The sequence below is a fragment of the Carassius auratus genome, chromosome 7 (genome assembly GCF_003368295.1).
Source record: "Carassius auratus strain Wakin chromosome 7, ASM336829v1, whole genome shotgun sequence".
NCBI classification, from domain to species: Eukaryota; Metazoa; Chordata; class Actinopteri; order Cypriniformes; family Cyprinidae; genus Carassius; species Carassius auratus.
The window spans coordinates 4,079,020-4,097,229 of record NC_039249.1 but is presented as its reverse complement, the minus strand read 5'-3'; the positions used below and the strand labels follow the sequence as shown (position 1 = coordinate 4,097,229).

The window sequence follows — 18,210 nt, the reverse complement described above, 5'->3', positions numbered from 1 at the left end:
TTGCCCGCTCCAATATGGCGGCGACGTTGAAGTGCGGTCGAGCGGCCAGTGAAGCTTTGAGGTATTCAGGTCTATGTCTATGGTGTGCATTGTAATGTTCAAGGCGGATCTTATAACTGATGTCCGTAGACGGGGAAGATTTTAAAACGAGAGGCTTATTCATAAATTCGTAAGAACTTACCTTAAAGGGATAGTTCCCCCAAAAATGAAAATTATTAATTAATAAATTCATTATTAATTATTCACCATGTCGTTCCAAACCCGTAAAACCTCTGTTTGACTTCAGAACTCAAATTAAAATATTGTTGATGAAATCCGAGAGCTTTCGGACATAAACCGCAAGGGAACTGAGGGGCACGACCATCTGCCAGCTTAAAATGTTTGATTTAATGAAATAATTTTTTTTTTGTTATAAAATAAAAACTTTTTCAAATAAAATAATGGTTATTTTAACAGGTTAAAAATAATCTGATTTAGAAGTTTGTCACTAAACACACTGCAACCATGCATGGGATGGCCCACATAAGTCGAAATGCTAGCCTACATTTCTTGAAATAATAATTTCTGAACATTAAACATTGACTGTCAGTCTTCATTCACTGGTTTCTCTATACAATTAATTAAAGTAAATCATGTCACATCGCCAATGTAACAGAATAGCATAGTTTAATTAGCGGGGCGCATTTTAACGCAGTGTTTTCAATGTTCCCTCTCTGCGCATCTGGAATTTATAACTGGTTAGTGTCTTCTGCAAGTTAGTAGCTCTTGCCACCGAACTCAACAAATCCAGTACTTGTCTATGTTTGTGCTGTTGTTTTCCCTCCAAAATGAAGTCACTCCTGGGATGATGAAGTCACTATGGAACTTAAATATTCAAACAATTTTGGCCTGAACTTGGATCTCATATTTTTTATTCTGCCACTGTTTTATACTTCTTTTGTGTGCGGCTTTTTTATTATAATGACATTAAACCTCTTGCATAAATAACAAAACAAAAACCTTAACATTGCTTAAATATTACTATATCTGAAACAAATACCAGTGTTTTCCTTGTGTGTGTGTTTGTGCTTGTATTATGTTTCCCTGACATGTAACACTTTGATTTGTCTCAGCAAATTGGTCAGAATTAAAAAAAAAAAAATAAATAAAAAAAATAAAAAAAAATTGCCAACATCTCCTCAAACCTTAAATCATCACTGTGTCCTCTTAAGTGTAATTGAAATTGAGTTTAATATTTTTTTCAGTATATGAAGACGTGATGAGGGACATGAAAAGTAGAAATGACCCACCTAATATCTAATCTCTGTCCATCAGTTAGAGGTAATAGTGGAGTCATATTGCATGAAGATGATAGATCAAAGGTCATGTTTATACTTTATTCTACCGTGGCAATTTCTTTAAAAAATGCTTTAATCTTTTTAAAAGGAAAAGGTAGCCTTGATCTCTTTGTCCAGTGAATTTGAATGAAACATACAATAACCTGCAGTTCAATGGACAGAATAAAAACGAGAGAGAGAGAGAGAGACAAACAATACAAGCCAAAAAAAATTGCAACAGCTTTTAATGTGAGGAAATATTGTCTTCTTAAGGGGATCACTGATAAATAAAGCCTTACGTCTCACAAAACACATTTTACAAAATTAATCACAAATTAAACAACATTGTCAGAATTTTACATTTAAACATTTATTAAAATATTTACATAGTATTCATTCTTCCTTTTTTCTGCAAGAAAACTTATGTACCTCAATGTACAAATGAAACCTTCCTTTCAAAACAAAAATGAAAAAACTAACCTATTCTCCTGAGAAAATGCTGGGTTGTATTTTAGTGCACACCATCATTTCTTTAAGGCTAAGCAACTTAAGTTTACACTTACGCATGAGAGACGGCAACAATGCGGTATCCCGTCTGGACTGAGTTTTCCCTGTTTGTTCCTGAGGACAAGTGTCGCTGACAGTTCTGTAAGGCCATAGGCATCGTTTTCCTTAAATGACGAACCAATGATTCGCTTTGTGCATATGAAGAAATAAAAATTCCTGCACTGCGTCACTGTGTCTCCTCTGACATCATCACTGAGAGGTTACGTAAATCCACGGAGGAGCCTTCAATTATAAAACGCTTCTCTGCTGCCCCCTCATGGAAGAATCAAGTCAGCGCAGGCAAAAGCTGCAACGCAAGTCTGCGCAAATGGGACTTTGAGAGCATGGACTACATAAAAAGAAAAAAAAAAATCTAATTGAACAATAAATAACTCAAAATCAGGCCAACAGAACGTCTAGCTGAACAAATTCCTGAAGGATTGCAAGGTGAATATTCACACGTGATGAGTGCAAAAAAGACACTCTGAGTGCAAAAACGGTGTTAATTGCATTATTGATATTTAGGTATGGTGCATTTGATCCATAAGGGTGGATGTATAGGTGAGGTACACTATCCTGCGTGAATGTTTCTCTCTTTTACCTGTCCAGCAGGTTGCTTTAAATATCCCTCAGGGGGTCTACAGTTCATACAGTATTTACAGCTTATCTGTCCTGATAAAGTCATGAAGAATTCAATGCAGAAGGATGAAAATCTCAAACTAGCACGCAATGCCATGGTATGTTATACAACTGCCCCAAAAACTGTCCTTAGGGCTTTATCTTTGGAATGCAAATGAAAAATTGATTTGTCATTTTCCGGGGCAAGGGTAACATGTAAATGGTGTTAAAGTGCTCATGGCATTTCTAAGACGGGACTCCTTCGAGGAACTAAAATAGAATAGGGGTGATAATTACTAATTATTTTTCCCAATGGTTATTCTCATTACTGTGATGGAGCTATCTTTATTACAGCAAAAAACTACTGTAATAAAACACTATTTTATATAAATGCAGAACAAGATTTACCTTAGTTTATAAATACTTTACAATTCAAATAATATATTACTACTATTTATACATTACGGTAATGAGAATCTGGGGACTAAATTGTTATTAAAATTATGTAATAAAAATATTCTAGAATATTACTGATTTGAGTTATATTGTAGAAGTTTGCCTAGAGTCTGATTATATTAATTTGGGTTTGGCAAAATATATATTTTTTTCATTTTTCTTTTGGTTTTGGGGTGTGATGCGACTAGGACATGTTTTGTGTGATTTATTATTTTGTAGAAAGATTGCCAGAAAAATGTGAAGAGGGCACTTTGGGTGTCTTCCTACATGATTTAATAGAGAGTCCATGAGAGGGAATGATGTGGACAGAAGGGATGATGGATAAATCAGCAGAAGAAGATCTCTCCGTCCATTGAAGGCTCTGTCAGGGGCAGCAGGTGTGATGCTGGACACAAAAAACAGCAAGATTTTAAGAGAAAATTTATCTATACTGTAAATACATAACACACGACTCAGAAATCCTATTAGACCTTCAATAGCAAACCCTTTCCTTCTGGAAACATGTGATGTTCTGTTACAGAGAACTTGTAAGAACGGATACAGCGGTAGAGGTTTGCAGGCTAATTGAATCAATTATTTATCATTATCTCTATTGAATTAATCTGTGTGTGTGTGTTCACTATGTTCACCTGCATCCTGAGGAGGATGGCTCTTACTCTTCTTCTTCTTTTTGTCCTTCTTCTCCTTGGATGAAGCCAGCTGAAGCAGTCGTGTGGGGATCGGGTTTTGTCCTTCTAAGCTCTGGGTTTTGCTGCCCAGGGAGAAGAGGCTGCGGCCCTTCTGTTTGGAGTCCATCCTGGACAGAGAGTTCTTCCTGGGGCTGGACGGTAAGTCGCCCTCCCCGATCTCTCGCTCGATGGAGCTGCTGCTCTGGAGCTTCAGGGAGTCCTCTGATGTGCTGGAGGGCGTGCGCTGAAGCTGAGCCTGGGGAAGAAATTAAAAGAGAATAAATGGTTACGTTAAGGTGCAAAACACATGTTCTGTAAGCTTGGAACTTGTCATTAATTATATTCCTCATTAATATTCAAAACTATTATTTGAAAGATCTTATGTGTAGGGTAATATAAAAATTTGGGCAAATATTGATAAGCCAATAATTATACATATGTGTGTGTGTGTGTGTGTGTGTTATGGCAGACAATATATAAATGGCCAATGTTAAACTTCTATACTATTTTGACTAAATACATTTAAAATGATATTATATACAATTGGAGGCAGTATGTTTTTTTCATTTGTTTTTGTAGAATAAATTAATTATTTTAATCAGTAAGAAGGCAATAAATTGAGTAAAGACTCACATTTTCACAAAAATATGTCTATTTCAAATGAATGCTGCTATTTTCCATGGAACAAAAAAAAAGTGACTCTGAAGACTTGAATGATGCTAAAACTGCAGGAATGCATCACATGAATGAATTCCATTTTTAAAACATTCAAATATAAAACAGATATTTTCATTTGAAGTAATTTTTCAAAATTTTACTGTTTCTACTGTATTTTTGATCATATAAATGCAGCTTTGCTGAGCATAAGAGACTTTTCAAAAACATTCTTAAGATCTCATACTTTTGAACTGTAATATAATTTCCCCATTTTAAAGTATGTATATCTATCTATCTATCTATCTATCTATCTATCTATCTATCTATCTATCTATCTATCTATCTATCTATCTATCTATCTATCTATCTATCTATCTGTGTGTGTGTGTGTGTGTGTATATGTATGTATTATTTATTAGTCCGCATCAAAATGCATGGTAAAAAAAAATTGATTACATTTAACAGCGCTATTATCGTCGTTTCTAAAGTAAAAAAAAATTCTAATATTTTCCTATAACTGATACAGTACCAAAGTATTCTGCATCCCTAACTTGTGATATTTTTTAGCATGCAAGTTTTTATCTCATTATAAAATGTTTTTCAAGATGCTATTTCAGTAGTCAAACATCTGTCAATGGTTCGTGTCACGTCAAGTTTAAAACTAGACATTACTAATCTCATCCCATTTTATTCAGTCCTAAACGGTCACTGGATAAATTTGCCTGTCTCACACTATTTCTAATGTGTTTGAATGCTCTCAGTGCCAAAGAGAGAAGAATTCTCAATAAAATACTGCATGAACAAAGATGATGTGAAGTTTACTATTGTGAATGAGTTACAGTAATGAGTAATGCACAGATGATATGGAGGCACAAAACCTTCTTCAGTGTGCAGTTGAAGACTCACCTCCACCTCGCGGAGGTGCTCCACTCTCTCCAGCTCCCTCTGCAGCTGCTCCCTGTCCCTCTCCAGCCTCCTCTGAGCATCCCTCAATCTCTCCAGATCCCTCTGATAGTCCTCCTTCCTCCCCAGCAGCTCCTGCTGCGCCTCCTCCAGCTCCTTGTTCCTCCTGTGCATCTCCTCCTCCTTCACGTGCAGCAGCACCTCGCGATCCGTCAGCTCCTGCTCCTTCACATCCCACTCTTTTTCCTTGCGCCGCTTCTCTTCAGCGTGGGCGGCCTGCTGGCGCTGCAGAGCCGTGGCCTCCTGTCGGTGGCGCTCTAAGCTGCGCTGTTTCTCCTGCTCCACCAGCGACGGGGGACGAGAGGAGGAGCGGGACGGGGTGCGCTCGCTCAGGGCCTGGCGCTGGTCCTCGATAAAAGTGTCCTGCTGCAGCACTACGGCCTGCAAACAAAATCCATAGATTAACCATTTAGATATTGTATATATATATATATGTGTGTGTGTGTATGTGTGTGTGTGTGTGTGTGTGTATTAATACACACCTGAAGTAAGCTCAGGAGGTCATGAAGGTGAGAGACACTAGTCAGGATCTGCTGTCAGGAAACACAAGCCATCAAGACAGACAGTCATTTGTCTCAATCTCAAAAAAGCAAGCAAAAAGTCATGAAAATGTATATACTCATCACAAAGGATATATACAACTGAAAATATCTTATTCAAGGAGTCATGTTGAAAATGTTTTACAGAAAAGTTGTCACACATTATCTGTTACATTCTGCCCAAATACACTTTAATTCTTTCCCAGTTCTGCGAGCTAAAAGCATCATCCACAGCCCCAAGGAGCGCTGAAGGATAACACCCTGAACTCTAAAAGAAGCATTACCTCACTGTTTCTCTTCAGCAGGAGCTGCAGGTTGGCGTTTCCTCCCTGTGGAGCAAACAAGCAGAGACTGCAGCTTTACTCAGCCCAGCAGAAGACAGAGCAAAGGCCTGAGCCCAGCACACTGCTGCTCATTACACACATGCTCCTAATAGACGCTTATTCATTCTGCCCTAATGACTCCCATTAGCTACAAAACCTGATGGGATGTTATGACAGCACTTGACACTGGGGGGCAGGGTGACTCAGTTTGGGTCTGTTTATTGGGATACAATTTTAAAAACAAAAAAAACACGCATTTATAGTCTTTGTGTGACTTTATTAAGAACAGAAGTCCAGCAGTCATTAGAAATGAATATCGAAGAAAAATAAATCACGCTATTTCTAAGAGTGCCGGATTCACCTGGATGTTATCGATTTATTTATTCACTTTCTAACGCCATGCCTTTAACCTGGATGCTGTGTAAACAAAACTGTGGCAGAATGTGTAAAACAATGAATTTAAAACCAGCAAGCTTCCAGTCGCATCAACTTAAAAACAGATAAGTAACAATCCTACTAAAGTCGGAGAATATTACAATTAATGAATAGACCTGATTAATATTCAGATTAGTTCTTTATATATGTGACTGATATGAATCCATTAAAATGGAAAATGCCTTTGTTCAGATTCAACAGCTTACATGGTGAGACTTCAGTGAGATATTTATATTGATAAATGTATAACATTACTGTTGAAAAGTTTGGGTCTGTAAAAATGTAAAATATATATATTTTGAAAGTAGGCATAACATGCATTTATTTGATTAAAAATGCAGTAATAACAGCAATATTATTTTTTTTATAATTAACAAGAAATAATACTACTAATAATGATGATCAACTAAATATAAAAGAATGTTTCTGAACTGACATTAAAAATATTATTACCTTCTTCAGTACACTGTCAGATTCTGTCCTCCGAAGATCTTCAGCTTCCTCTTTGTCACCATCTACACACACACACACACACACACACACACGACTTGTGAGCAGGATCGAATCAGCAACTGCTTCACATACAGAAGATTTACAATGTTTTGTGAATGAAATGAAGAAGAAAAAAAACACTTGGTAAAAGAGGTGCATAAAGTTGTTCTGTAAGCTATACAGCCTGAATAGACACATGAAGACATGAAATGCCTCACGTTTGCAGATGTTCATCTGGTGGCTGTCAAACCCTCCGAAGGTCTCGGCTCTGCGTGGCAGACACACGGGTCCCATGTTCCCCGGAGCGCAGGCCACCTGCTGTCCCACCGCCCCTCCCAGACTGCTGTTCACCAGCGCCTGCAACATCTCCACTGCCACACACACACACACACAAACACGTCACTAACCGCATTATATTAAGTGAGTTACTAGCCCTGGTAGAACATTAGAGCCGGAAATGAGATGTTGCCCCAGCTGCCACCAAACACAAATAACTCATAAAGAACACATCAGCTTCCAGACAACAGGTGAGGAGCAGCTGAAGACGCTGGTGGCATTTCTTACCCTCTCTGAGAGCGTCCATCATGACGGGTTCCCCCTTGGGGACGTCCTCGTTGTTGGCCCTGAAGAACATTTTGATCGCTGAAGCGGTGTCGTCGGACGAGCCGCACATTTCACGGAAAAGCTTCATCTTCTCCAGCAGGAGTGATACGATCTGTTCATCTTTCCTCTGGAGCATGTCTAACAAACAAAGGAGGTTGTTTTGTTATTTGCTGATTTATCATGGCTTTAATGCTTCTGCTTTCATTAAAGAAAGTAGCAGTGGAAATCTATAAACACACATTACTAACAAAAACAATTTTGATAAGTTTTTTAACTTTTTAAATTATTCATTTATACTATAAAAATATATGGTATATTAATAATAATATATACACACACACACACACACACACACACACACACACACACACACACACATATATATACATACTACACAAACTATGAAAAAAAGGCAAAGAGCTAAACTAACAGAAAGCAGGCTGTCACCTCTCATTTCTTTTGTTTTTGTTTCAAGCAGCTTCCTGTCTTCTTCTGTTTCACTCGGGATCCCTTCATCATCATCCTTTTCTCTGTGTGAACACACACACACACACGCAAAATATTTCACTTGATAACTTTTTGGGTATTTTTTGAATGATACCATTAAACTACCCTTGTCATTTTTCAATACTTTTTACTCTGTACTTTAAGATAACTGATTTTAAAACAATCAACAACAGAATTTTTTTTTTCTGCATATTATTTTTGTCTTCAAGTAAATTATCTAAATATCCATAAACCAAGATGATCAAGATGTCTACAAAGTCTACAAAGACAATATAATTTAGTATTTTTCTTAGTTGAATGAGGTTTGTGCTTTAAATGGGAAAACAGTTTGTTAATGATCTATAGATTTAGTTTTAGATTTATGCACGGCACAAGAAAAAATGATATGCATTAGAGTTCAGAAGTGTGCTTTGTATACAATTTTGCTTCTCAAATATCTCGTTTTCAGCTTTAGCTATTTCTTCAATCATTTGCAGTGAATGTCCTGGTGTAAAGGTAAGGATGTGTATATCTGGTACTCACATTGAGTGCATGGCGTCCTGAATGAGCTGCATCCAGGTGTTGCGCTCCTCTCGGGAACTGGCGTGTACCTCCACCATCTCAGGGTTTGCGATGCCGGCGGTGATGAGGAAGAGGCCGCGCTCCTCGTGGGCCACCTCTCGCACGATCAGCTTCTGCAGGGAGATAACGGTGGCTCGCTGGTCCTGTCGATGAGAAGAGGACATGTGAGACACAGAAGGAGGAGGGCGGAGCGAAGCCCAAACAATATGCAGAGAGAGAAAGAGAGAGATGGGAACAGGGGAGGAGAGAAAACAAACACTGTATTCTTAAATGTGTCAGTATTTTCAGTCATATCTAAACCAAAGTATTCAACTTGATAAAACATCATTTGGCCACATTTTATAATAAACACACTATTTCCTCAGACATTAGGTTAAGATAAACACAAATGTTTCTCCAAATGCAAAGCATAGGTCAATTTAGAAATTCATGATGAAACAAATATAAAGTGGCTGTAAATGCAACTTTCTTTCTCTTTCTCTTTTTTTTTACAATAAGGTTTCGTTTGTTAACTACATTATAGTTACCATGAATTAATAATAAACAGAACTTCGACAGCATTTGTAGAATGAAACCTTCATTCATGTAAATTTCGACATATACAGTAGCAATGCATTTTTAAAACCTACTATCTAGTAAAGAAGAACAATCCAATCACTCACCAAAGATGCAAAAACATATTTCTGGTCTTTTTCTTGGAGGAACAAAAATACATCAGAAAGAAGAAGTGCATGGACATCTAAGGATAAAAAAAAAAGAAAAGAAAAAAGATGAGGTGATGTTACAGTAAACTAAAAATTACATTTTTATATTTAGAACAATAGAAATTAATATCAAATACAGAGAAATAATTTATTAATACTATTTATGTGAAAATATGCAATATTTTGTGTGTACCTTTGATTAAATTGTATTATAATCTTATGATTTAGTGATAAAAAAATAAAAAAGTTAAACAAAAAGCTTTAAACTGGTGATTTTTTTTCCTTGTGAGGATAACGTAAATGGAGATATGCTATAAGTGAAAATCGCAGTATTTTCTTAGTGATATCTATTTACACTAACCGCAAATAGCTATAGATTCTATTTATATTATGTTAAAATAGTGTTTTTCTGCTACTTATACTACTGATAGCAAACAGTAGCAATTATCTGTGCCTCAGTATAGTAGTGCATTACAAAACAGTATGCAATAATAATGTACTGAGTGTAAATGATCATTTTGATTCAAATTATTAAATGATGCCACCTTACTGGGACAATAAAGCCCACCCTAACCCAACCTGATACTTTCTTTTCAAACTTTAGTGTAAATAGACCGCCTGTAAATAAATAAATACTAATTCTTTGTTCCTTTAAATAGTTTTTCCTAAAAAAATATCAGTTTTCTTTTTATTTGTAAACATTAATTGAATGGTTTATTCAACCTTTCCCTCATAAAGTGAAAAATGCCATTACAATCACACATTATTACCAACTCTCAGTAATCCCAATTGAAGGCTGATCCACAGAGAGTTTTCCATCGCTACGACGGATTTCCGTCAGTTCATAAAGACAAGATATTGCTTCATTCCTAAATGATTCAACGGTTCGAACGAATCAATTGAATGAATGATATAGTGATAAAATCAGTGACCTGCTGCCACCTGCTGGCGGATTTAATGTTTAATTTTTAGCATATAATTTCAGTTATTTAAATCATTTAATATTTCTGTTTTCAAAATTGTATATTCAAAAAAATAATCTCCACATGAATTTAATAGCACTCACGCTACCTCTGAGCCTCATTAAATGCCTTGAAATGTACAGCACAAGCCACTTTTGTGTTCTTCTGTGCCACCTCTGTAGTACAAACTAATTTACTAATACTAATTTCATATGATTGGTAACTTATTTGTCTTATTAAATAAATATTAAATGATTTAAATAACTGAAATTATACACTAAAAATGAAACTAAATCCACCAGCAGGTGGTGGCAAGACACTGATTTTATCAATGAATCATTCATTCATTTGATTCGTTCCCACGGCTGAATCATTCATCTTTATGAACTGACGGAAATCCGGCGTAGTAATGGAAAACTTTAATCCCTGCAGATCGAGCACATGTTCAGATTTCAGCACATAGGAGGGTGTTTCATTTTTTTTAAATGGAAGAATCACCCACATATAAAAGTTGTAAGAAGTGGACAGTTTTCTTCTATACGGTGTTGAAGAAATGACGTCTGTCAAGATTTACAGTAACAGAATTAGGGAGTTTTACCCTTCAGTCTCCCTGCAGTGTTCTTCAGCTGCAGAGGACCGTCATGGAGAAGCCTGCGACTGCGCAGCAGATCCTCTCGGGCGAACATCTGGCCACTCTTCATCCGCGTGATGGACTTGCTGTCCATACGACCGTAGATCTCTTTCAACCTTTTCTTTTTCTCATGCTCGTTCACTTTATTATCCACTGAAGCAATGATATCTTTCAACAGCTGTAGCGCCTGCGTCAAGTCCTCAAAATCCTTCTCTGTCTCTGCACAAACACACATAGGTTCGTATGAAATTGAATTGTGATAAATTCCTATAAACAACAAACCAGTCCACTTTGTTTCATTATAGTATTAGAGTGGCAGGATAAAATCCTCTTGAGAGCTATAATCCCCTTCTCAAATTGCCCCTGAAAGGATATTTGTTACACTTGATGCTCTAATTCACTTTACAATCTCTTTGTTGGGAACGTGACCAAAAAGTCTTTCAGACTGGCTGTGCAACAGTTGGAAGTGATTTGTGGTAAATGAGGAATGTTTACACGCTGCGTCTCTGGGCCCATCCATAAGACAAGCGTGTTTACTGAGAGTGAAATATTGGAGCGCTATTTAAACACTGACAGACGAGACGCTTTGGAGAACGAGGGCTTGACTTTGCTTTGTGCCAGCGGCTCTGGCTCAAGTCCAATTTTAGTGTCTGCTTGTCTCATCTCGGTCTTGTTTTGTTATTTCTTCATCTATGTGTATTTGGAAAGGACACCGAGAACAAACAAAATCGGAGGAGTTCACGACCTTCGAAAGTGGCCATCATATAGAATAGTACCAGCAAAAAACTGGTAAAAACTGACACTATTGAGAAAGATTTTTACAGTTTTGAATAATTGTTTTCTACTTTTTTAACATTCAAAATGTTTAGAGTCTTTACTTAAAAGCACAAGTAACAATGCAAAACTATTTATGTTGACATGAGCAATGTTTTGTGTCTAGCTTTGATGGAAATTTTAATATTAATTTTATGACTTAGTAGTAAAAATAAAATAAAATAAAATAAAAAAATAAAATAAAATAAAATACAAATGTTTACATGAGTGGTTTTGTCTGTTCTTACAATAACTTTTTCTAATGTGAATATATTTCTTTTAAATGCAATTTAAAATGTAAATAATTATTATAAAATGTAATTTATTCCTGTGATTGTACAGTTACAATTTACAGTAGCTACTTCACACTTCAGAGTCACATGGTCCTTCCAAAAAAAAAAAACATTTTGTATAATCTCAAAAGAACAGTTTTTTTTATATATATTTATAACATTATAAATGTCTTTACAGTCAATTTTGATCAATTTAATGCATTCTTGCTGAATACAAGTATTTTCTTTCAAAAGAAAAAAATAATTTATTACTTTTTTGTCTATTTATTATAGATTATTTGGAATTAGAGGGGAAATTAGACTGTGTCACATAGGTCTCAACATGAATCTGAGCTCCCACAAAATATAAATTTTCTGCTAAAGTAACCATTTTGCCCAAACACTATTGCTAAGAATTGACTGACTGGTTTCTTTAAAAATAAGATTTAACACTAAACCACTTAGTGGTCAGCAGAAGACGCTAGAACACCTGACAGCTAAAGCTCACCTTTGGTGTGCTGCAGGATTCTCTGTAAAAGCACCGGGTACTTTGTTATGCGCTGAGTCACCAGTAATATGCACTCTGGGATGCCCAGACGCCGGACAACACTGCTGCTCATTTTTTTCTGGAAACAAGAGCACATTGAGGATCATGAGGTATCTTCATGAATTTACTGGGAACAACGACCAGCATAATGAAGTGAGGTATTTACCCTGATGAATGCCTGGAAGTGTTTGTCTCTGGCGTGCAGCTCCTTGTAGAAGTTCACTGCTTCACTGTGTCGACTGCAAAATCTGCCATAGATTTTCTTCATGCTTTCTGCATTGGAGTCTGAGAACTGAAGCACATCATGTGGCATAAATCAAAACAGGAGCTTGGATGTGAACAATGAATCCTCTGTATAATTCAAGTTGACGTATGCTTGTCAAACTGAACAAAATGCCTTTTTTTCTTTTCATGCCATAACAACACTTAGAATTTCTACTCAATTTCTACCATTTTTTGGAGATTCGACCCACTAGTAAGCAAAAAAGGTCCTTTAATTGAAACACAGAAACGCATTAATGTATATAATCAAATGTCCTCACCTGACCGACCAGCACATCTCCTATCCTGTTGATTATGAATCCATCCGTCTCTTCCAGCTTGCCTTCCTTCTTCCTCTCTAGCAGAGCACTGAAGAAGAACGAATGGAGCTCCAGGAGCTCTTCCAGCATGGGGAACATCTTCTCCACCATCTGGCCCTCCAGCTGGAGATCTGTCAGCAGGCCCCTACTGTACACATCAGACATGATCCGTAACGTCCGCAGGTGATGCATCTCCGTCTGGATCAGCTCTGGATTGATAAAAGAAGAGGATGTTTAGATCCAGACATCTGGAAAAGCAGCATTTATCATACTTACTGCTTCTGAGTCTGTGAATGAAGATGAAAACTCATTGAGATATCCATGTAAAAGTTGGATACTGGCTGTTTTACATATAAAAGTCAACATTTTCACAACCAAAAATCAAATAAATCAATCAAAAATTATCACAGTTATTTTAGTATTCTTGAACTACTATTTTCTTTTTATTATTACTTTAATAAAAAAACTTTAATTAGTTTTTATTTTCTTAAAAAAATGTTTGTGTAGAATTTGTTTTTATTTTATATTAAAATAAAATAATAAATACATTTTGTTTCATTTTTATTCATTTTTTTTATTTACATTTTTCTTTTAGTACATCAAGTTGAACTAAATGAAAATGAGAAATATTGCTAGTGCCAATAAAGTACTATACATACAAATATTTTATATACACACACACACACACATATATAGTAGTAAACTATAGTAACCCTGTTTAGTAGACACTTTACTCTGGACACATTCTGCATTCATTTAGACAGAGTTTGTGAATAAAAACTCACAAAACAGCAAATGCTTTTGAACATAACTGGAAACGCATTCAATTCCTCCATTGTCCTACCATAGATGACATCTTGTCTCTTGATGACGTCCTTTTTGAGTTGCTTCAGATATTTCTTATCTATAGTAAGGCTCCAGGAGTCAGCCTCCAGTTCCTTAGCATCTGTTTCAAAGTCTCCCATCAACCGGCTGTCAACCATCTCAGTTCCTTCAGCGACAAAGAAAATGTTTACCCATGCATTACTGGAAAAATTAACAGGAACATTAACACAACTTTACACTTTAAGTAGCCTTTTCACTGACAGCGAAAGGGAGGAATGACAGGAAATAAGAAGAACACCATGACAAAACACAGGCCAGATTCAAAACCAGGTCTCCCAGATGAGCACTAAACAATTAATTACTTGTTCATTTCCCCCTGAAACATATCAGTTTGAAAGCTCTTTGAAGCTTGGGAGAGAAATATAGCTGCTTACCTTCATCTAGAGACTCAGTGGACGCGGTCACCTTGATTGGTCTGTGGAGGGAGTCTGTGGATTGAGACAGATACCACCTGCTTCTCAGAGGCGCATCGTCAAACCTGCAGGAAGAGGTCAAGGTGCTGTGGTTATAACAGTGAATCAGTAATGGTATCTTGATTTGTAAGAGTCAGCGATACATTTGTATGTTGGAAATGGCATAATACCACACTTCTCCTACTAAGAATGCAGTATGCATGCTGTGTAAAGTATGAACATTGTCTAAATGCACTTAACATCAATATAACCCATTATATTTGAGCAAATGTGAATAATATTAGGGAAGCTGTGCTTGACTTGATCTTTTTATTACGATTATAATGTCTACATATATATATATATATATATATATATATATATATATATATATATATATATATATATATATATATATATACATATATACATATATACATATATATATATATATATATATATACATATATATATATATATATATATATATATATATATATGAAATATAAATGAATACATAAATATTAAAATATATCTAAATATTAAAACCGGACAATACTAATAAAATACTAAAATATATATAAAAATTTAAACCCTGACAATACTTTTTGGTGTATGTGTTTATGCACTAACATTGCAATATTGTTGATGGACATGCTTTTTGAGAGGTTGCTGCCGTGGAAGGGCATAATACTGGCGGGTCGTCTGGACGGGACAATCACTGAATGTTCCTCTTGGGAAAAGATAGCTGACCAGGGCCGTTCCCGCAGTGTGGACGCTGCACACAAAAATATCATGCAACATTAGGACATAAAAATAAGAGTATAAAAAGAGAAAGAAAGCCAGCAAACCCACATTTGGTTCGTAGAGTGACTTCAGGCATAGTGGTGGACTCTGGTATCCCAAACTGTCGTTTATGAAACAGAAAAAAAGGACTTTTTGAAAAAAGATTTGAAACAGAACACAATGCAAACACTTTTCTAGATGTGTAACAAAGCATATGGTACATTTAAAAAAAATAATAATAATAATAATTAAAAAAAAAAAAAAACCTCAAACCTTCATTCTGCTTTTGGAACAAACTGGGAGGTTTTCTCTACAACTCTTGTGAACTCTCACATTGCAATCTGCAAAAAACACGTCAATAGAAAACATGAGGTAAGTACTCATTTGCAATTCACTTCTTCAATAAAGATGCTATTCTAGATGCTGCTAGCATACAGTATTAAGATGCAGTCACATTTGCACTGACTTTTGTCTCTCCATTGAAATGAATGGGATTCTGTTGATATTTTTGTAGCGTGGAGCTTGTAGTGTGAACGGGGATTTATATTTCAGTTTTGCCACCTGAGCATAAACACAGCTTTTTCTCTTTGCAAAGATTTCTCCTCCATGACCAAACACAAGGTGGGAATATAGTTTAATTAAAGTAATTGTGTTTGCTATTCTGGCTCTAGGTCAAAGTGGTAAAGGGAGCATTAGGGCTTAGGCTTAGGAATTCCTTCCAGTCAGGAAACTCCACCAAACGCACATTTTAAATGCCACGAACATCCCAACAAGCTCTAGAAATACACATTTGTCCTAAAGATCATTGATCATGTCATCAGATGGATCCTGGAGGAAATACTGCATTCATAAACACAATAACACTTTCAAACACAAAAGAGAACTAATCTCAAATAACCTGAATCAACTATGTAGTGTTTCATTTTTCATCAAAAAAAGAATTAAAGGGGTAAAAAGAACATTATTTTGTGTATTTGGTGTAATGAAATGTGTGTGTGGTTTAAGGTTCAAAAACATTTCCCACATACTGTGCATTATTGTTGCTCCTCAATGCCCCGCATTTCGGGAAAACTTAGATTTTTATAAAACTCAAAACTCATCGAAATGCACAGTGTTCTCTGATTGGCCAGCTATCCAGTGCATTGTGATTGGCCGAATACCTAAAGTGCATGTCAGAAATGTTTCTCCCCTTACCATATTTGGAAACACACTGCATCTCCATGACAATAAAACTACAGCAAGAATAAAAGTTGCGGCTTCTTTCTTTGCAATTATTCACTTTTATAAAGAATATCTTTGGATTTGAGACTTTAGTCTTTGCAACTTATCAACTCTGTGTCATTATCACGGAGCTTATCTATTCACGAACAGCATGTAGGAAAACAAGAAATCACATCATAGGACCCCTTTAAAATAACTGCATTTACGGTTTATAGTTTATTTACTATTTTTATATAGATATATTGGTCGGGGTATAAGGCTATGGACAGATGCAAAAAAAAAACGTACAGGATTTTTTTACACACAAATATGAATATGTGATTAAAATATAAAACAAACAAAGAGGGGGAAAAGAGTAGAAACAATACAACAAAGACTTCTCCCTGAATGAACAGGATTTTCTCTTCAGCAGCTCCATGAGGAAGTGAATGATGTTATCAGAACTGCTTCCTATTTTTAAGCAACGCGTCTTTTGAAATACATGACACAACAGTTCAGACATTTTTAAAAAATGTTTTCTTATTCTATTTTCATACTAAAAAAACAAAAATAAATTTTATTGTATGCATTCTGCTATCTTTTAAATAAAGATGATGAAAGCATATGCCCACTATAATATAGTATTAGGGTATAAATAACAAAAACGGCATTGACACCCGGTGTGCATGTACTGAAACCCTCAATGATGAAGTGCTTCTTACTTGTGCAGTTGACAGTATCTTTAGTGTTGAGGGTTTTGTTGCATTGCTGGCACAAAGCTGGATGCAGCAAGCTTGACGTGCTGAACACGTGTCCATTCACTGATTTCTTCTCTCTCTCTTTGGCCTCTCGGTCTTTCTCCCGATTCTTTTCCTTTTCTCTTTCCTGCGCCAGAAAAAGAATAAGAAATATTACAACAGGTGACAGCCGTTAACACTTAGTGCTCAAATATGCTGAGCACCGTAATGGCATGTCAGTTTAAACCCATTAACTTGAATTGCTCATCATTTTCTTTAATGGCGTTTCTGCAAAGTCATTTACTGCACAACCCTTCATGCTCCAAAACAGGGTGCTTGTTTGCTATTACTAAATGTACAGGACTTAAGCACCACAGATTGGAGCTAATAAGTATGCAATGCAAAAAATTACAGTAGTGGGCACACCAGACAACAACCCTGCTTGTTTGTGCAATATGGTAAAAAATAAAAAAAGGTGCAATGTCATTTCAAACTGAGGACATGTTAATTGTGATTCAGTGAGTCATGAACAAACATCCTCTCTATAATTGTCAAGTTCTCCTGTAACAAAATTCAGCTTCCTACTTGTAAAAACAGGCCTCAAGTAAAGCAACTGTACAGAAAGAAACAAATATCATCTGGCTTTAAACATGAAATTTCTAATGCACACCCTAATTCAAAAACACTATGGTCAAATGTGTCGGTTGTGGATGAAATGCACTAAAAAGATCATCACTATGACAAATAAACAGTGAGCAAGTCATTGGACTCCAATGTTAGGCAACTAAGGAGTTAACCATTTCGAAAAATGTGAACATCTAGAGGTGAGAAGAGACAAAACACACACACACACACACACACACACACACACACACAGACTAAACAAACCACAACAAAAGTCAACAGGGGAAACTGTCACTCTCCTCAATCGAGGCAGTGTCTGAGATTCGGCCTACCTCTTCTCCTTTCAAGCTCCTTATCCTCTGATAGCGGCCCTGCACCTCGCAAAACTTTCT

General features: G+C 36.1%; 1 protein-coding gene across 6 annotated transcripts in view; it reads right to left on the bottom strand.

Moving 5' to 3' along the window:
- Positions 1-1,544: 1,544 nt before the first annotated feature.
- The window catches only part of LOC113105564 (A-kinase anchor protein 13-like), a 62,102-nt gene continuing 45,436 nt past the window's right edge, over positions 1,545-18,210 (bottom strand). For 5 of the 6 annotated variants that reach the window (XM_026266700.1, XM_026266706.1, XM_026266705.1 and 2 more), the window contains 21 exons: positions 17,180-17,342; positions 15,531-15,598; positions 15,327-15,378; positions 15,105-15,249; positions 14,454-14,557; positions 14,039-14,185; positions 13,156-13,403; positions 12,780-12,905; positions 12,575-12,692; positions 10,949-11,200; positions 9,347-9,423; positions 8,646-8,827; positions 8,064-8,146; positions 7,578-7,754; positions 7,232-7,384; positions 6,975-7,036; positions 6,048-6,092; positions 5,707-5,757; positions 5,168-5,605; positions 3,566-3,860; positions 1,545-3,321 (listed from right to left, as the gene is read on the bottom strand). In XM_026266700.1, coding sequence (XP_026122485.1) covers positions 3,263-3,321; positions 3,566-3,860; positions 5,168-5,605; positions 5,707-5,757; positions 6,048-6,092; positions 6,975-7,036; positions 7,232-7,384; positions 7,578-7,754; positions 8,064-8,146; positions 8,646-8,827; positions 9,347-9,423; positions 10,949-11,200; positions 12,575-12,692; positions 12,780-12,905; positions 13,156-13,403; positions 14,039-14,185; positions 14,454-14,557; positions 15,105-15,249; positions 15,327-15,378; positions 15,531-15,598; positions 17,180-17,342 — 3,045 coding nt within the window. In that variant the 3' untranslated portion in view covers positions 1,545-3,262. The remainder of the gene's footprint in view (positions 3,322-3,565; positions 3,861-5,167; positions 5,606-5,706; positions 5,758-6,047; positions 6,093-6,974; positions 7,037-7,231; positions 7,385-7,577; positions 7,755-8,063; positions 8,147-8,645; positions 8,828-9,346; positions 9,424-10,948; positions 11,201-12,574; positions 12,693-12,779; positions 12,906-13,155; positions 13,404-14,038; positions 14,186-14,453; positions 14,558-15,104; positions 15,250-15,326; positions 15,379-15,530; positions 15,599-17,179; positions 17,343-18,210) is intronic. The other variant, XM_026266703.1, reaches the window with a different exon arrangement.